The sequence below is a fragment of the Meleagris gallopavo genome, chromosome 20 (assembly GCF_000146605.3).
Source record: "Meleagris gallopavo isolate NT-WF06-2002-E0010 breed Aviagen turkey brand Nicholas breeding stock chromosome 20, Turkey_5.1, whole genome shotgun sequence".
In the NCBI taxonomy this organism is placed as follows: domain Eukaryota; kingdom Metazoa; phylum Chordata; class Aves; order Galliformes; family Phasianidae; genus Meleagris; species Meleagris gallopavo.
The window spans coordinates 5244010-5256456 of NC_015030.2; the positions used below are offsets into that span (position 1 = coordinate 5244010).

At 44.8% G+C, this 12447-nt stretch overlaps 1 protein-coding gene across 1 annotated transcript; it reads left to right on the forward strand.

Moving 5' to 3' along the window:
• Positions 1 to 3820: 3820 nt before the first annotated feature.
• LOC100544199 (ATP-dependent DNA helicase Q5) lies at positions 3821 to 12291 on the forward strand (the record flags this gene model as incomplete). The annotated part of the gene is given in 12 exon segments (XM_010721365.1): positions 3821 to 4048; positions 5232 to 5331; positions 5840 to 5876; positions 6491 to 6549; positions 6696 to 6772; positions 7195 to 7288; positions 7703 to 7843; positions 8268 to 8935; positions 9117 to 9195; positions 10077 to 10328; positions 10857 to 10929; positions 11048 to 12291. Coding segments are annotated over 12 exon segments (1909 nt in total), but the record flags the coding sequence as incomplete, so codon positions are not given.
• Positions 12292 to 12447: the final 156 nt, after the last annotated feature.

Sequence of the window (12447 nt, forward strand, 5' to 3'; positions counted from 1 at the left end):
TGGGGGTGAATGTGCTTCATGCCCTTGGCCAACTCATTCACTTTCCCAGTGCATTGGGTATTTGCTTCTGGTGGGCTGGGGACAGCTGATGCCCACTGCCTTGGCTCCGGATTGCTGAAGTTCAGCTGCTGCTACAGAGGTACAGCCTTTCAGATAGATGCAAAACAGTAATACTCCATCAACCACACCATTTGTCCTTCTTTTTCACAGAATCATAGAATCACTGGTGTTGGAAGGGACCCTTAAAGGTTGTCTGTTCTACCTCCCCTGCAGTGAATTTGGTAGAGCACATTAAATTGTTCAGCAACTGGCATCTGTGTAAATAATTTGTCCTTATGTGATTTTTGTATGTTTCATATTGCTCTCATTTCTTGGGTTTATTTCAAGACTTGATGTATTTCTGAGGAGCTCTCAATGGGGCTGTGTACCCTCCTTTGGCTCCTACGAAGGAATGCTTTTTTCCTGATGTATTCTGGCATAGGCAAACCTTCTTCTTGCATATGTGACTTTGTGTCTTCTTGGACAGCTCACTCATTTCTACTAATGGTAGCAACAACTGTACTGTTTTACCTGATCTACCAGAGCAAGGAGGCATGGTATAGGCATCCATAGAGCTGGGGTAGCACCCTCCTGACACATATTGCCACTGACAGAAATACATGAATAAACTTGCTTATTATTTGCTCTTCATCCTATACCATGAAACCTGGGTAGGATGTCTGAAATAAAATATTGATTTTACATTTTGGAGACCAGTGGTCAGCTCATACCTACTCCTGTTGAAGAGTAGGGGAGAAAACAATACAGTGTGTATTGGAAAGACTCAATCATTTCAGGACATGTGTAATAATGCAAGCTATCATTAACTGATGTAAATCAGATCTCCATCTCCTGGGCATTTTTCAGGTGCTCATGAGGTGGGGGAAGTTTCCCCACCATGGCAATGTGTAGCCAACTGATTCAGGTCCTTGTATTCAGTTATCCATTAACCCAGTGGCTCCCCCAGACCTGTTTGGCCTGTTGACTCTTGGGACTGCAGCTTCATTCTGCAACTGAATTTCAGTGACTCAACTCATGGCTATCATTGGTCAGATGAGGCTTTGACCCTGATTTGGGTGGTTTTGCGTAAAGGAGGCAGATACTGCAAGCTGAGCCTGACTTTACAAGGCTGGCAGTCTAGGAACTTAAAATCATAGTGTTGTTGGAGTTGGAAGGGACCCTAAAGGTCATCTGGTGCCACCCCTGCACTGAGCAGGGACACCCACAGCTCCATCAGTGCTCACAGCCCATCCCCTGACCTTGGCTGTCTGCAGGGATGGGGCACCACCGCCTCTCTGGGCAACCTGTGCCACTGCCTCACTGCCTGTGGTGTAAAAACTTCCTTACTTCCAATCCAAATCTTTCCTCTTTTAGTTTGAAACCATTTCCCCTTGTCCTATCATGACAGACCCTCCTAAAGGACCTTGAACCTCTCTAAATTCCAGTCACATCAGACTTGACCTCTGCTTCTCCAAAGGCTTTCTTTGCAGGGTCTCTCCTTTTGCTTTAAGAGACAGGGGTACATGTGGATGTCTGTCCCCAGCATAAGCCCGGTAAGCTGTGTAGGAATGGGAGAGACCTGACCACTCTTGTATGCCTCAGTTAACTCTAATTCAGATCAGTGTGTGTTTGAGAGAGAGATGGGAAGTAATAAGAACACCTTCCTGTTTTTTTGGGGTGAAACCGACAGCTCATTGATACTTTTATAGTCGCATAGCACTGGCAGGACAGTCCACAGCAGCAGTTCTTTAGGAAAAGTAGAACTAGGGGATGTTGCAGCAGAAGGTTCCTTCCTGCACCTCCACAAGGCCAGTCTGAAGAGAAGAACCAGTAGTTGGTGATGCAATCAGCAAAGCATCACACAAAAAGGAACCTTCTGTCCCTAATGGTGTAAAAAGAGTTCAACTCAAGGGCACACCGAGACCCCTCCACAAAAAGGCTGAGTATGTGCAAGGAGGCAGAACCCTATGTAAATAACTTTAGGGAAAAGTATTGAATATGTATGTGCTATCAGGAAAACCTTTACATATGTAACACAAGTAGTGCATATAAGCTGAAGATCTTTTGTGCCAGACGTGCACATTAGGTGGAAAGATCCCCCGTGCATCCGACACTGTAAGAAAGAATGCTTCTTAATGCCATGTTGATCTGAAGGAGTTTCATTTGAACTGGAGTTTGTCTGGTAACAGCAGGACAGGCTGCACCAGCAGTTCTTTTGGAAAAGGAGAACAAGGGGATCAAATGAGTCGTCCCCATCCCAATCCCCCCACCCCTCCCCAATATATGAAAGGAGCTCTTTCTTCGTGCTCAAGGCACCAGTGAGTCAGTGCCACTGATATAAAGGCAGCTTTGTGGGAGCCTTTCTGGGTTTTCAGTCCCCGGCCCCTGCAGCACGTCACCATGCTGCAGCCCTCACCTGAGCAGCACCAGCCCTGGGCACTTCAGCATATGCTCATTTCCCTGCTTGGCAACTGTGAGCTGCTGCTTTCCCCGCTCATCTGCTTGGCCAGCTCACCAGCTCAAGGGAACTGATGGGAACGGTGAGCCAGCCACCACTGCAGACCCTTCCAGGCCTTCTTTGTGCCATGTACACATGCACTTACGCTGGCCCAGAAGAATGCACGCAAGTTCACAAGCTGTGTTTGTTAGTCAGATTGCTGGCAAGCTCAGACTTGTTCTCAAAGGGTTTGAATAAGAATAAATGAAGTGTACGCTCTCTTGGTTTTCCTCTCTGTCACTCAATTTTTGCACACAAAGTTGGTAAGCCAGCTGAGACACTCCTCGGTTCAGGAGCAAAATCTCCACTTTGATCTTCCTTGCAGTAAAATAATTCTCATGTTGCTGCTTGACTGCAGGATTTATCTCTAACTGCATGATTTTGTTTCTGGGTGTCTGGTGCTGGGATTTGGATTAAGATACCACGGCCACCTCTGCTGTGAAACCCAACTTTTGAAAAGCTCCTCTAAATTCTTCCAGCTTTTTGAAAACAAGTGGCTGCTCTGGTTCTTTTTCCTCTGGCAAAAACAGTATCTTCACTCATTTAAATTAGGGAGTGTTTCAGAGGAGAAATGGCCTCCTGCCCATGTTGCTAATGATTGTATATCTGTTACTGAACTTTTTTTTACATGTCCCAAAGCACTGATGTCTGCCAGAAATCTTTGCTGGAAGAAGGATTTAATTGTCTTCAAATGGCTAGTTTGCTAAAGCTGATAGAGCTTGTTGTGCAATGTGTGAGCACGTGGAGATACATGTAGGACTCTCCCCAGACTGGCCACTGATCATGGAGTCATGGAACGGTTTGAGCTGGAAGGGACCCTTAAAAGTAATCTGGTCCCAGCCCCTGCAATGAGCAGAAACACCCACAGCTCCATCAGTGCTCAGAACCCTGTCCAGCCTGACCTTGGTTGTCTGCAAGGATGGGTCATCCACCACCTCTCTGTGCAACCTGTGCCATTGTGATTGAAATCTGTGTCATCTTCTGATGGCCAATGATACAGAATTAAGAACTGCATATTCCATCCATTCCACCTTTTGTAGATCTCAAAGATCTGAAAGCATTTATCAGAACAGATTGACACCACTGTTTGTTTTACACGTGGGGAAGTGAAGGCACAGAATCCGTAAGCAAAATACCAGGCACAGAAGTCCAGTTTCCTGCTAGAATAGACTTCTCTTTAAAAAAAAAAAACAACCAAGTCTTTATCACATGACAACTTGCACTTGAAGGGTGGAGTTCTTCAATGGAAGTAATCCCCAGATCCTTTTTCCTTTTGTCTCCTAGGTGTCGTCATGCTGCCATAGCGAAGTACTTTGGTGATGTCACTCCACCTTGCAATAAGTGCTGTGATTATTGCAAGAACCCAGAGGCAGTGAAAAGGCAGCTGGAGGCACTGGAGCGCTGCAGCAACAACTGGAGCAAAACTTGCATCGGGCCCACAGGATCCTCGTGGGACAGCTATGACCCAGAGCTGTACGAAGGGGGAAGGAGAGGCTGTGGAGGTTTTAGCAGGTCTGTACTTGGTAGCTCAAACCCAGTTCTTAGGAGCTATCAGAGAAAAGGGAGCATCTCCCAGCTGCAGGCCCAATCACTCCTATTTTCAGCACATGTTTCGGTGTGATGGCAGTTTCCTGTAACTTCCTGGCAGCAGGAGCTGGAATTTCATTTTCCACACACTTTGGCAGCCCTGGATCAGATTCATATTCCAGAGAGCCAAAAGCTGTTTTGAGTGACCTAAGCTTTGCCTTGCAAAAGGTAATTGATTCAAGAGACCAGCCTGACATTTGTGGAAGGAGCAAATGGGCGCAGCTCTGTTTGGAGTCACAAGGTTCAGAATGTTTAAATTGAGACCAGCATGACAGCAAAGTATGATATGATCCAGAACTCATTCTTGGCTTAGTGCTGCTGTCTTTGGGCAAGCAGAATGGGGCACCAGTGACAGGACTTAGTCATCACTGTGGATATAATAGACTGCCAGCATCAAATTCTTTTGCTGATTGCTAGATTTTAGTGTTTCCATCAGGCTGACAGCAAAAAGAAGATGTGCAGTTGGAAACATGATTTATTCTGTAAAAAGCTTGGAAGTGTGAAGATGTTCTCCTTGTTCTCCTTGTTCTTTGGTTGGGTTGTGGCTATTGTGCTGCTCTGTCACGATGCAAGCTTTCCCATTTGCATTGCCCATGAAAGTCCTGTCGGCTGGCCTAGCCCTCTGCTTTTCCTTAAACAGCTTCAGAATGCTGCCCTTGTTCTTCAGGCACTTCCAGCTGAGACAGACAAAACTGGTGTACTTGTGACTTAAGCCTGTGTTTGATCTCAGGACCTGAGAGGTACTGCTGGGGAATAGATGCTACACCCTTCCTGTCATCTAAGCTCCACAGGCAGTAATAACTGATAGATGGAGTACATGGCCCAAAGCAGTAACTGCTCAGCCCTGTGGCAGAAGATGTCAGAGCTTTTGGAGTCCTCCATTCTCAGAGCACTACTTATCTGCTCCTGTTTCATGAAATCAATAAATCCCATGAACGCTATAGTCCATGTTGTCAGATGGTAGTGAAACTAAAAGCTAAGAACGGCTCATTCAGAAAGGCTCTGAAATGCATCTTCTCTGTAAGCCCTGGGATGATCCAGGCCTGTGCCCCGATTAATGCTATGTCTACAGAAATGTTTGTGCCTCTTGTTTTATTTCCTTGTCCAGGTATGATGAAGAAAGCAGTGGGAATGGGGATGAAGCCAATGAAGAGAGTCGGAAACGGGAGTGGGACAATTTCTACAAGAAGCAGATGAGCCTGCGCAGAGTGAGTTGGTGTAGCTTTGTAAGAGATTCACAGGTGGTTTGATATAGTCTTTATGCTGTGTGCTTGTCTTATAGATATAAAGGCTTTCTGGCACTAAATGAAAGTAAATTATTGCATTGTGCTGTTGCTTGTTCTTTTTTTTACTGATTACCTCTGCATTTGTGACATTCTCCATATTCTGGGCCAGTCTCATAATGTGAAGAAGTCCAGCTTGCCTCTCTGCAGTGCTTATCAAAAGGATCCTGTTGCCTTTAGCAACTCTGATAGGAGTAAAAACAGATTTCCCTATTCACCCTCTTGCATATTCCTATAGCAAAGACTAACTTTTGGCTTTGATTCTCATCCTTTGTCCTTCTCCCTATTTTGCTGCCTTTTCAGCACCTTTGTAACTTCAACATTATTTTTCCATGCTACAGGGGGATAAAAATTTGTCTTTTGTGTTTCTAGACCTACATGTGTGTTGCAGGAATGGAAATGTTTCACTGATCCCTTTTTTTTTTTCTTCCAGGGCAAAGAACCAGAAAAAGAAGATTTTGTTCCTCCAAGTAAATATTTTTTATTTATAATGGGTTCTCCTTGGGAAAAGGAAGCCTTGTATTTTGCAGCTGCATGTAATTTATGTAGCATCAGCACTGGGGGTATCAATCCCTAGGCACAGGGGTTGGGCTTTTGGCTGTGAAAGTTTGGCTGGAGGAGGAGAATCAGAGTTTAGCTTTGGTTGGGGTGAAGATATGGAATGCATCTTTCTGAACTTTCCTAAAAGAGACAAAAAGAAGGCGTGTTGTCTAAGCTGACCTTTTAGGCTACTTGTACAGTGTTTATGCAGCAGTATTAAGTTGGACTATAAGGCAACTTTTGAAAAACTTTGCCATTTGTATCTGTGATACTTGGAACCCTGTCTGGCGACACAGGTCTTACACTATTGTCAATGAATAGCTGGTGGTTCATGTTGCTCTATTCAGCTTCTTTAGTTTTGGTTGTTTTTTTTTCCTAAGAGCTGGGGTGCCTTGAGCTGGGGTGGTAGTGGTTCTTGGCATCACTGTGTAGGAAGGAACAGGCCAAGCAGTGCTGAATTGGCACCCTCCTTGTGAAAGCTGTGGTACTCTTCGTCAGCCCCAGCCCTCCTACAATGCCTTTTCTAAATGTCTCTTGTGTGCAGGTGCAGACTGCCCCTTGAAGGATGCCTTCAGCAGAAGAATCTCTAAGCTGACAGTGAAGGTAAGAAAGGCCGTTTAACTCGGTCTTGCTGATTTGCAGAGGAGAACAAAGATTCTGCCTTCCCTGTTCTTAACTCCTTCAGGGATAGAAGTCCCAGGGGCACTGTGATTTTTGTACAGCATGTCTGAGAATCCTGTGTTTCCTAGGGACGGGAACACTGCTTGAAGATACTGGAAGAAGCTTTGAGTGCCAACCAAGAGGTTCCAACAGCAGTAGGAAAATGGTATGAGATGAAAGAAAAGGGATAGTGTACTGAGTCCCTTTACATAGGGCTTACTCTTCCCCAAGCAACATTACTGCTCTCAGAGAATGACTTTTTATTTGATCTAAGGATGTAGCTTCACTTAACAGCGTCCTTCATAAGGATTCCTATGTGTGATTCTGCTAAATCAGCCTGATCACAATTCCTCCTTGTCCCACAAGATGGGGATAGTGTACTTCCAAACAGAACAGCTGAACAGGACTTCAATTTAAATCTGTTTTCACCACCTTTTCCATTTCCCACCAAGTCACTACTGCATCACGTAAGGCTTAAAGCATCAGAAGTAGAAAACTTTGTACTGTCAGGGAGATGCTTAAGCATTAGTGTTCCCTTTGCAGATTAGAAGTGTGTCTTGCCAGAAATCACCCCAGCCTGTGTTACAGGTCAGACCCTCACGCCTGTGCGGTGGAGCTGGAGTATGAAGCTTTCAGAACCAGTAAAATGGCTAACTCATACAAGGCAGCTGTGCTAAAGAAGGTAGGGCCTAACATCTGCTGTTGCTTGCCCTTGCCTCTTTATGTGGTGTGGCCTCAGCTCAAAGGGAAATAGAGTAGTATTTGCGTAGGAGAGGTGAAGGAGAAACTCCTCTTTGCCTTGAATGTCTTCCAGATCTCTCTTCTTGGTTTTGTTTCCAGGAGAACCCAGAACTATGTTCGTTTTGTATCCTTATTGGCTGCAGCCTATGAGTTTACAGACTTTAGAAACCTATTTATCAGTGCAAGCTTATCCAGGTATCCTCTAAGTCTAGCAATAGAGGGAATGGGAAATTCTTCAGACTGTTACTGACAACAGAGAAGTCTTAGTTTAGGTTAGCTGCTTGCCATAAGTCACTGAGGATGTTCCTGTTCTTTCTGGCCACTAGGAGTTTGTTTCTATTCTTTTTTTTTTCAGGTAGCAGAAATCAACAAAGCATCAAAAGAAGGAGAGTTGTTCTCAGTCTTTGGGTCAGGAACTGGAGGCAGCAGTAGCTCAGTAACAAAATCTGAGTCTCCAGCAGAGGAGGATTTCCTCCCTGCATCCCAAGTTTACTCGGTGAGTGAGCACAGATGGGATAGATGAGATATGTCTTATCTACCTGCTTTTTCATGATTGTTTTACAGTTTTTTTATGTCCATAGGTATATACTCAGACTGGAATTCCTTTATCTACCTTTTGTTTTTGGGGTAAAAGCAACTAGTCATGCTGGTTCCTATTAGAGAACCTATGTGCAGGCTGTACAATAAATAGCTTTTTCTGATCTTACTCTAACCAAAGATGCAGTTTGTTTCCTTACTGTGGAGCTATGACTTTGGCCTAATCCATTTCCCATGGTCATGAAGATGAGTCAATTTTAGAGTCATCCACCACTTACAGCTGTATGCACTGCAGTGTATTGTACTCATAAGCTTGTCTCCTTTCAGAGTTCTGCACACAGACCACAAAAGTCATAAATATCTTATCCTTCCTTTCTACTTAGTTCAAACCCAAGCGTGTGGGAGCTGGCTTTCCAAAGAAGTCCGGTTTGTTCAAGACAGCTTCAGAACTGCTGAAGATCCAGGAAGATAGCGATACAAAACTTGTCAAAAAAGAAGATTGTCCAAATAAACAAGACAACAGCAACTGCAATCTGGAACTGGACACAAAATCCACTGTTTTCCAGAAGAAAAAACGAGCAACCAAAGCAGTGTGTGAGAGTGCTGAGGTAGTAGTCATTCTTCCTGAGAAGAAGGAACAGCAAACCAGTCCAGACACAAAAGCTGCCCTTGGGGATAGCCCTATTAAGAGGACCAAACCCAGCAAAAAGCAGCAAATGCTGGCAGAAGCGGCCAAAAAAGAATCACAGGATATTTCCAAGTTCTTCTCCCTTTCCAAAGGTGGGTCTAAAGCCAAAAGTTGCAGCTCAACAGAGGATGTCAGCTGTACTGCAAGCACGCTACCTCAGGTTTCTTCTCAAAGCATATGTCAAGAGAAATCAATACCACAGGAAAACAAAGATGCCTCTGGAGAAGATATGACAGGACAGTCCCAGGGGGAGAATGAGGAGCTGGGAGAGACAGAAAGAACGCTGACTGAGAGGGAGGAGGACTTTAAGACCCAGCAGGCTGCTGAATCTAAACTCCTTCAGGAAGAACTTGATGTATCGAGGTAAAATCTCCATCTCTCTCCTCTCTGTGTTGCCCTGTTAGTTAGCTGCAGGCCCTGCCAGCCTTGCCTTGGGAACTGGGAATCCATATTAGATTTATAAGCTGGTGAGGGAACTTCCTGCTTTACCATGGAGAATTTCTTGGCCACTGAAAATTGTCCTTCTTTCCACTCTTTCCATTAGTGTTGCTGAAAGTGTCACAGAAACTGAACAAGCTCTTGTTGGGGAAGGTCAGAGTGGGAAACGACAAGGATCAGATGAGGTAAGACGTTATTGTATGCTGATTTTGACTATTTCTGCTCACCTTGTGCCAAGGCTCTCACTTGGAGTGATGTTCCTGGTCTGATCTTCACCTGATAGCATTATTTACCTGGGGATGGCCCAACTACAGTTATAGTGGAGAGGAGAACTGTTGATGAGCTGCCTCTTGATGTCACCCTGCTGCCCCCAGAACCAATGCCAGCAGTTCAGACTGCAGTGGAAAGCTTCTGCTCCACTCTGCTTTGTTTCATCTTTTCTGTGACTGTACCTTTTGCTGATAGCTTGCCTGGAATGAAGGGCTGCCCTTGGGGAAACTCTCCACCCTTTCTAGATCTGTAACTAACTATATTTAGAAAGTTGCTTTCTCAAGTTTTGAGAACAACCACATCTCAGTGGCCCATGGGACTACTCAGAAGTGAATCATGCACACAGCCTTTCTTGACAGTCAGTCTCTGCTTCTTGTTTTGGCATCCAAGACTGCCTAGGAGCTGTCTGTAATGAACAGTGCTGTTTTCTTCTTGCTTTTTTGTTGTTGAACAGGGCTGTGGCACTTCTGAAGAGGCTGATTCTTCCTGAGGAATATAATCTCAGCAAACATCCCAGGCAGATTCCTGGCAGCCTTTCCTGTATAAAACAGGGTCTTGCAATTAGCTGCCTTAATAAGAGCACAAAGAGATAGGTAGTAGCCTTAAAGGGTGTTTTCAAAGCCAGTCTAAGAAAGTATATTATGTCTGCAGAGCTTAATGTTCCCAAGAAGGAGTTGCATGGACTCCTTGCATGGTATTCACATAGGAAGAGCCTGCAGGATGCTGCAAAGATTCATTTTCTCAGAATACTGATGCAGGAATTGGTGATTTTGGTTTTCTTCTGTCCCATCTCCAGGATACAGAAAGTCCTGCAACAAAGCGGATGCGGACAGCAGCAAAATCATCTATTCTGTCCCAGCCAGAAAGCAAAAGTGTGGGTCTGACAAAGAAGAAGGTGACTTTTGATCCAAACTTATTGCAGAGTGATAAAGAAGGAGCCAACAAGACCATAGAGCCTGTGACCAAAAGCATGTCCCTCAAAGAGACAGCAGACATCGTTGTGAAATATTTGACCCCATTCTACAAGGGTGGCAAATTTGCTTCCAAGGTAGGTACAGCTCAACAACTTCTGTAGCAGAAGGAGACTGCATCTCCCTAATGATCTGGGGCTCTGAGAAGGGAAATATGAAATGGTACCACATTTCATTTCCAGGTCATGTCTTTGTGTGTGCTCTTTTGGTGGCTAGGTGCAGCAATTCCTCTCTTGCAAGAAAGGATTTGTGTGTAATTTAAAGTGGTATCTTGTCAGTCCTGCACTTGTTATTGCTCATGTTTTCATACCAAACACTAGCAAGATTTTAGGAAATCTGCTGTGGAGTGGCAGCAGATGAAGTTGAGTTTTGGTCTGGTTTACATGATGTATTCTACAAGGCAGCATGTGTGTGCATGTGCTCCTCCAGCACTAAGGGTCAGGTGAGTTTGCAGGCTTGTAGCAGTCCTGTAGTATAAATCAGTATAAATCTGTGGATGCTTTGTGCTACAGCCAGTCTATGCTAAGGGCAGAACAAATGCAGAAATAAGTCTGGTGAAATTATTAATGTCTCCTTTCTGCTCTTTATCCTCCCCATCCCTGCAGGACCTGTTTAAGGGCTTTGCTCGGCACCTGTCTCACTTACTGACTGAAGATCAGAACCCTGCTCGCAAGACCGGTGAGTTGGCAGCTGTGGAGACCACAGCTAAGGTTATTTGGATCCTCAATGACATGACGTCTGCAGAGGGGGTACATGTCTAAGTATCATGTCAAAGGGGGTGCTTCTTCTCTTGCAGTAAAGGAAGAAGCACAGAGACTTATTAAGGAGTTTTTCAAAACGCGAGTCAGATGTGAGAGTGAAACAGACTGGCAGGAGCTGCACTGCTTGGAGGGATGATCGTTGCATCTTGCTGGCTCTCTTCCTTCTTCCAGCAGTGAGACCAGAGGATGTTGAGGAACTTAGCAGTGGAGCATTTCAAGAAAATGCAGAAGTGAGTCTTTTTCCCACTGCATTTTTGCTCTCTTCTATCTACATTGTCACCTTAGCAACACACATTTCCAGGAAGCCAGTTTCTGTGAATTTAGGGAGTGTTTCTCCAAAAACTAGGGAATTAAGGCCCTACAGTACCTCTTGCCAAGAGGCACAAAGTCTCCTTCTCCTGTGTAGGCTAGAGGCTGCTGCCTCAGATGTTTTGCAGTGCCTCCAACCACCGTTCCCTGCAGCAGTCTGGGATGGTATCACGCTTTCCAACTGGGACTCTGTTTTGGATGGCTCCTCTCCTTGCTCCCCCTTCTCTTAGTCCTTATTTAAGTGTTACCAATAGAAGCCTTATGCTACAAACAAGTTCACGTGCTTTTGCTCAGGGCTGCTAATGCTGAACTTGGTGGTTGAGTTTTGGATGGAACGTTTTTCCTTGGAGGGCAGCAAGGGAGTGTTTTGTTTTTACCCTGCAGGCAATGCTGACTTTCTGAAGGTAGAGAAATTCAGAGTTTTGTTTTTGTTTTTGTTTTAATCTTAAGTTAATTTTTTTTTAACAGTGTCTAGTTCTGCCTGCCCTTTAAACTTCAGTGGTGTTGATCTCTCAGTGTTAACCTCCCCAGCAGTGGCACTAAGGTTGCCAGTGCTTTTCCAGCATTTGCTTGTAACCCCTAAAGCCATATCTGTTCCCTGTGCCTCGCCCACAGCCCGCAGTACAGAGGGCAATGCTGCTGTTACTACTGGTTAATGTACTGCTATGGCTCTCAGGTTGACACTGTGGTGCCTCTGCTGCTATATTTATATAAAGACCTGAACTGTAGGGCATCAGTGGGCTTGAAATAACCTGATGTCCTAGTACAAGTTCTTTCTGTTGGGTTTTAGTTGGGTTCTGCTTTTTTTCCATGCTTACAGAGGCTGGTGGCCTCAGGCACTAGTGCTGCTAGAGAAATCTGCAGCCTGAGAAGCCATGAAACAGACTTTTGAATCACTGTACTCAACAGATTATTATTTTTATGTGCTGAAGGGTCTGTGCGGAACTAACAATAAAACAATGTTCTAGCAGCTGTGGACTTCTCTTGAAAGATTTTTCTGACTTATCATATCTCAGGTACATTAAAATTGTGAACGTAGATGTAGAAACTCTTTATCTGAACAGGCAACTGATGAAGGAAGGTGAGGTATGGCCTGGGTGGGAAGTGTGTAGCTGCAGACACCTCC